This window comes from Hippoglossus hippoglossus, chromosome 21, assembly GCF_009819705.1.
Source record: "Hippoglossus hippoglossus isolate fHipHip1 chromosome 21, fHipHip1.pri, whole genome shotgun sequence".
In the NCBI taxonomy this organism is placed as follows: Eukaryota; Metazoa; Chordata; class Actinopteri; order Pleuronectiformes; family Pleuronectidae; genus Hippoglossus; species Hippoglossus hippoglossus.
Window position 1 is genome coordinate 13,174,869 of NC_047171.1, and position 7,150 is coordinate 13,182,018.

Below are 7,150 nucleotides of genomic sequence, written 5' to 3' on the forward strand. Positions count from 1 at the left end.
TTCTTCTCTTTTTGTACAGTATATGTCAACAAACAGATATATTACATTATCTACTTGGAGGTTTTGGATGTTTCCATCTTTTGTTTGATTGTTTCCAGCATTACGCTGAAACTACAGGACGGATTATCATGAAACTTGGTGGAAGGATGCAGTACGGGCCAAGGTAGAACTGATTCTATTTTAGTGCGAATTCAGATCTGGGGACGGATCTGAGTTGTTTTTTTCACTTTCTTTACCATTGTAAGATACAAAGATTTTTTACGTTTTCGTTAATTTCCCAGGGAATAATTATGAATCTTGATGAAATAAAGCAAAATTTAGGGACTGTAATCTATGAGTGTGTATGATTTGGTGCGACTTGATTGAATCTAAAGGGAGTGTGGGGCCTTGGCGGAGTATGCACTCTACTAAGTGCTTATCCAGTTCATATGTTTTTCAATGGTCATAATTAAAAAGGCTTATCTAGTATGAATGTCCCACCCCAACACAGTTATCATGATTTCCTCTGTGCCTCAAGCTGATCTGCTTCCTGTTGTTTCTCAGGTGACTTTTGGTCTCTGCCTTTGGATATGTCATTAACTATGATTTATTCCCATTGTTGTTTTTAGTTTCAGTGCCTTCTTTGCCACAGAAAACCTTTTTATTTAATTTATTTATAACCTGTAAACCACTTTAAGTGTAACCGAAACATTCACATTTACAAGACTGAGTAAAGTGTCATTTGTTAACTAGTAGTAATGCTTTAATGTGCAGGTGAAAACTGAGCTTGAAACTAAATATGAAATTCCCTTAGATTGTGAAGATGTGGCCTGTTCCATAAATCTCAAGATGAAAAGGAAGTGACATTTTACGCGCCTTGTATGCAAATTCGAGAATAAGAGATTCGCGCCGCCACAGAGTTCATGGAAGGAACACAAACATGGACTCGGATAAATCAAACAGTTTCAAAAGTTTTACGGGTTTTAAAAATATAACAGTGATGTAAAACACTGACAATGACTTGCGAGTATCAACTTAACCGCCAATTTCATACAACACATGTTTAACTTTTAATAAAACGACCTGAGTAGTTGTATGGGTCTTCCAGGACTTTCCGGTGGCGCGGGAAACGAACATTTCGCGCGCTGCGTGCAGGGGCAGGATCCGCATTGTTCACTTCAGATCAGATCGGATCAGAGCTGCTGCTGCTGCTCGGTGCTTCTGTGTCTGTGTGCAGGAAAACTGAAGACTAGAACAATGACCCTGACCCGCTCCAAGGTAAGAAAAACAACTTGATCCAAAAAGTTTCACATCACCAGCAGTGTTATGCTAAACTTGTAATAACGACACTTTTAGTTATTACCACGTTGTAATAGTTGAGTTGTAGTTTTGAATAATAATATTGTTATGATGTTATATCAGGTCTGCAATGTGATTACATGCAAACATTAAGAAAGAAGTAATAGTGCTGTTGAAATATTACAAGTATTATGTTTAAAGTTGATCGACCCAGTTACCTACAGACTCAGGGGTGTGTCCCATAGGATCCACAGAAGAATGAGTCGATCTAAGTTAGTCCACTGACAGAGGACTCATGTTTTTAAACGCTCAAGCATAAAACCAGAAACTATGTGTTGCCAGAGTTTTTATGCACTGACCTTAAATCCTTTTCAGACATTTTTCTTATATTGTCAGATTATTGATCCTGAAAGTAGTTGATTCGTGCAAAAGTCCATTTATTTAGTTGTGGATTCAGAAACGTGTGCCTACAAGACACCGGGGCATCGATTTGGACCACGTACTTCAGAGTTACTGAGAAAAGTCAGTCCTTCCTGACTGAGCCAGGGTTTGTAAAAACCACTCCTGTTTCCTCAACCTGCCTGTTTTCATTTACAGAGACTGGCAGTTCAGCCACCTCCGTCCACCAGGATGAGTTTGAGGAGCTTCCGCAGTGTCCCGCTGGTTCCCATGGAGACCTCCTCCTCCTCTTCCTCTGATGACAGCTGCGATAGCTTCGGCTCAGATGGAGGCTTTGCAAACACGGTAAGAATGAGTGACCAAATATCATCATATTTACAATCTCATCATGCAGAGGTTAATGTATAGGCTCTTAGCAGCAACATCTGAAACTAATGTGTGTGTGTGTGTGTGTGTGTGTTCAGAGAAGCAGCTTGAGACAGACGAGGAGGACGGCACAGAAACCAGAGTTGGAAACGTCAGAGGAGGAGATTTGCAGTGCGTTTGAGGAAACTGGCATCAGCAGGCGGATGAAATCCATGGTGCGTTTTGGATAAAACACAACCGCAATGTAATTCATTACTTCATGTAACACAGCGTAACTTTCTTCTAACTATGCATTGTTCTTTCTTATCAGAAAGTGGACTCTGAAGCTCCGAGACGAGGCCGCAGGTCCAACGTGCTGAAGGTTGCCATGACGTTTCCCACCAGGAAGCAGCAGGGAAAGAAGAGGCCTGCATCCGAACCGCTCCCTCAACCCAAAGTAGAGGACTCCGACTCTGAGGAGGAGAAGGACTTCATGAACAAGAGAGCCCTGAATATAAAGGAGAACAAGGAAATGGTACAAATTGCTGCATTTTTATAAAATGATTTCTGAAGTTTGGTCAAAACACTTGAAATTTCCCTTTTGGTTTCCACTCATTCATTTGTCCTTTGATTTATAGCTCGCAAAGCTCATGGCAGAGCTGAACAAAGTGCCTGGACTGTTCCCGCGACGAACGCCATCGTCTGCTTCCTCCACGGTAAATTACTGTCAATTTTTACTTTCACTTTCAGATCTGCTCTTTCACACACACACACACACACACACACACACACACACACACACACACACACACACACACACACACACACACACACACACACACACACACACACACACACACACACACACACACACACACACACCACAGAAGCAGATTGTGTCTTGATCAAAGCTGATAATATTTGAACTTCTTCAGCCCAGACAGGCAGCCCGGCGACCAACCCCGAGAGCTCTCAGGAGAAACCCGGAGCGTCTGTCCCGACCCCACACACGATCCCGCACTACAGTGGACGGACCTCCCAGCCCGACCTCCGAGGAGGAGACCGACGACAAGTTCAGCCTGGTTCGCAAAAGTCGCTACTTCGAGGAATATGATGAGCCAGTAAGTCATTTTCGCAAATGATCTGTCTCCTCGTACGTTGCCGTAAATTCTAATACACAGGCATTAATCACAGTCTAATTAACTACATTTATTCCTCGTGCAGCCCCGTCGCCGTGTCTGCAACGGCATGAAGGCCATTCCTCACGTGGTGCGGCCCGTGGAGGAAGTCACGGAGATAGAGCTGCAGAGGATCTGCCACAATGTGCGAGAGAAAGTTTACAACAGCTCCACTGTAAGTGTCACATTCACTGCAAAGCCGAGATTGTTTGAGCATTTCATTTTTGTTGGAAAGCTCTGTGGCTAAAGACGGTAAAATGTTCTTTCAGGGCTCCACCTGCCACCAGTGCCGCCAGAAAACCGTCGACACCAAAACTAATTGCCGTAATCCAGAGTGCCAGGGGGTGAGGGGCCAGTTCTGCGGCCCCTGTCTTCGTAACCGCTACGGAGAGGAGGTCCGAGACGCTCTGCTGGATCCGGTGAGTTCCTCAACGTGCAAGGGCGTGTTCACATTTGATCCTGTATGTGGCAAACGAGTCTGACTGTTTCATTCTCGTTGCTCGTGGCAGGAGTGGCTGTGCCCGCCGTGCAGGGGGATCTGTAACTGCAGCTTCTGTCGAGCCCGAGAAGGTCGCTGTGCCACAGGAGTGCTGGTCTACCTGGCGAAATACCACGGCTACGATAACGTGCACGCTTATCTGAAGAGGTGACTGGTGCATTTTAAACAAATTACAATTGTGTATTGTTGTCATATTAACACGTCAGCTGGTTAACACTGAAGGTTTTTGTTTCCTCTTCCCTCTGCAGCTTGAGAAAGGAGCTGGAGGAGAGCAGTGAGTGAAGCTCAGAGGAAAAAAACTGCTCCTGGACCAAACTGACACCGTCTGTGACCATTTTGACAAACAACTATTGTTCGGTTTTACCATAGTTACACATTACTTACTGGTTTTGTTGAGAGCTAAAACTTCCATAGACTGTATGTAAAGATGGACGTCATGACTGAACTAAAAGATGGTTTCTGTAATTTCAGTCATCATCACTAAGATGTATGTACGAATGTTAATTTTCGGCCAAGTTTAGTTTTAGTTTCCCTTTTTGATTGCTCACTCTTATAAAAATGAGGTGAAACGTCATGATTGACAGATAAAACTAACTCGTGACTGGTTAAGCTCATGTATTAAGAGGAGCTCGCTGTTGTGGCGTTCGTATCCGGGTTATCTGAGCCTCATTTCTGGATAGAGGCAGGAAGTGAAGTTGTGTCGTCCAACTTTATTTACAGTCTTGTATGGTTCAATTTCTAAGGCTCTCCTTTTTAACTGACATCTGAAGGAGGCGTTCCCTGTTCTCTCCATTTCAAAACTTTATATATTTTTATATTGTCCTCTGTTGTCAAAAGCTGATCTCTTACATTAAAGCTGCTTTCAGACATGCACTGAACTCCTCCTCTGTATTTTCACCGGAGGAGGTGCATGTGTGAACGCAGACGTCTGAGTGAGAGGCTCGGCAGTTTCGTTGGACTTTTCTCCGCCTCGCCCGAAGCAGGAACATTTCTTAACCCCAAACTGTTGACTGGGGTCGCACATGTTTTAAGATGACTTCATTGTTCTGTGATGTACATATTCCCTTTTCCCTGAACATGTTGCGGGGAAAAAAATACAATGCTATACCTGAATCGTCCAACTTGCGAAAAAACACAGCCGTCTTGTTCTAGTGATCTACTGTATTTGACATTGTTTTAAATGTAAATGTGTTCTCAGCCCTACAAATGAATATGCTTCCAATGGATCCATCTTTGTGCCTTTTTGCTAATCGGCTTGCGTTTTCTACAAGTCTTTAATCCTTTTTGTAAAAGTGTAAATGTACGAGGGGGAAAAAAACGGTTTGGTGGGAACGTCCTGACGAAATGACCCAATGATCTGCGAGCTACTGAGGTGGTGCAGGTGTAAAGGGCACAGACCGGGGTCCACTGCCTCTTCCTTCCAAAGCAGGAGCAACTGTGTGATGTACTACAGCGCCTGGTTAAATATCCTTCATTAGATAACTGTCACTAATGGTGTGGAAACAATTAGCACGCACTCTAATGGGAATCTCATACCTGTAAATCATTTGATCCTGTTTAAAGCGCGTCCTCGCTCTGCTTCAGTCTCTTTGGCTCATTTTCTGCCTTCCACTGTTAAGTAGGAATGGTTGATGGTGGCAATAGAGTTATGGCCCACGTTCTCTGTTCGTAAGTGCAATTCTCCACTCGAAATGACACAGAATTAACCTCTGGGTCGTCTCGTCTTTCTGAAACATGCTTCCTTTGTGTGGAACCTGCAGCAGGACATGCTCTGATCAGTGGCAGAGGTTCCTTCTTTACTGTATCAACACGCGGACGTCGTCTCGCTGCTGCTCGTGTTTATGAGGCGCAGCATCTCCAACAGGAAGAGTGATGCTCAGCTATCGATGGGAATATCTGTCACCGCGACGCTTGCTTTGTGCTTATTGGGTTAACTGTACATTTTCATTAAAGCGTTAATCACTGCACAATCATGTTATCACTTTTCTTTGGAATTGACCATCACTCCATCCAGAACAGTGGCAGCTGTAATTACTGTTATTGAAACGTGGAGGAGAGAAATCCTGAATGCTGCTGGTGATTGAAGATGTTAAGGACTGTGGAGGTTGGAGGTTTATTAACGTTTCTGTCGCTGTTGGGCAGCTGCAGTCTGTTTACTGTGAGTTTGCGGAGGGTGAAACTTTTGACTCTTGGCTGGTTAGAAAGTTTGACACCGTGTTTTTACAAGGTCGTCACAGCCACTGCAGTCTGAGGGGTCTGAAACTGTATAACTGCATCAACGAGACTACAAGTAAAAGTAGTATCTAAGAAGTATCTATATGCACACTGCCCCTGCACATGTGTGATGTTAATCCAGTTACACTTGTTTTTATTATTTACTAATAGTCAATTAATAGTGAAGCTTGGGTAAAATTAAGATATTGAAATATGATCATGGTGACATCTGACAGACAAACTATAAAAAGCTCCAAACTATATTAAAAAGCATAAATCCTCACGTTTAATGTACAAGACCCTGCTCTGAAACATGTAAATGGGAATATAAGTGGAATATTCAATTTTAACACCTCGTGTAAACATCGTATTCAAAATATTGTCTTATTTAGAAGTAGAATGGCAGTCAGTAGATACAGCACCTCGACCAAGACCCACAGTCTCCTCTATGTGTGTGAAATTTGGTGCAACTGGATTGATTTTACTTGTTTGACTGTTGGGCCTTGGTGGAAATATGTATCATCAATGTTTAGTTTAGTTAAAACCCAAATAGATGAATGATTGTTGAAATACATGTGTGCGGTAGAAACCAGTAATGGCTTATATGAAAACCACACCCAATAAAATGATATAATACAAATCATCAGAACAGGTTATAATATAAATACTACAAAATTTGACGTGTTAGAATAAAAGAAAAAACACAGACAGGGAAGAATATATATATTTACACTACATGACTTTGTAGTTTAAAAACTACTTATCTAATATGCTACTAGATAGAAGCTCAACAAGGTAACCATGATACTGCTGTTTTACTGACCGTGGGAATATTATTACAACATGTGAACTATGTCTAATAAAGTTGGAACATAGAGTTGATTTAACCTGATAAACTGAATGAATCTCACACAAGCTGGACTTTTCAAAATGAATGAATAAGACGTTTGGAAGCATATTTGGGAAAATAAAAGCAGTTCTCTGCTCACTGTAAATTACATGTTTTAATGGATGAAACCTCGAACCTCTGACAAGATGCACGAACTATAGGTCAAGTGTGTTTTTACATGATGAGCAGGTCGGCTGGTCAACTCAGACACATTCTGATTGGATGGATTTTCGCATATATATACACAATCCCAAGTGGTCGAGCCTTTCAATGCAATTAATGTAATCACACTTTCAAGAGACTGTGTGCGTGTGTGTGTCACTAGAGTAAAACTGAAACAGTTTCTAG

General features: G+C 42.3%; 1 protein-coding gene across 1 annotated transcript; it reads left to right on the plus strand.

Moving 5' to 3' along the window:
* Positions 1–1,142: 1,142 nt before the first annotated feature.
* Positions 1,143–5,278, plus strand: cdca7a (cell division cycle associated 7a). Its single transcript, XM_034575287.1, has 10 exons — positions 1,143–1,257; positions 1,876–2,022; positions 2,142–2,258; positions 2,354–2,557; positions 2,661–2,738; positions 2,958–3,143; positions 3,247–3,375; positions 3,470–3,619; positions 3,710–3,846; positions 3,948–5,278. Exons 1-10 carry the CDS (start codon positions 1,237–1,239, stop codon positions 3,979–3,981), a joined length of 1,203 nt encoding a protein of 400 aa, XP_034431178.1. The 5' UTR covers positions 1,143–1,236; the 3' UTR covers positions 3,982–5,278.
* The last annotated feature ends 1,872 nt before the right edge of the window (positions 5,279–7,150 follow it).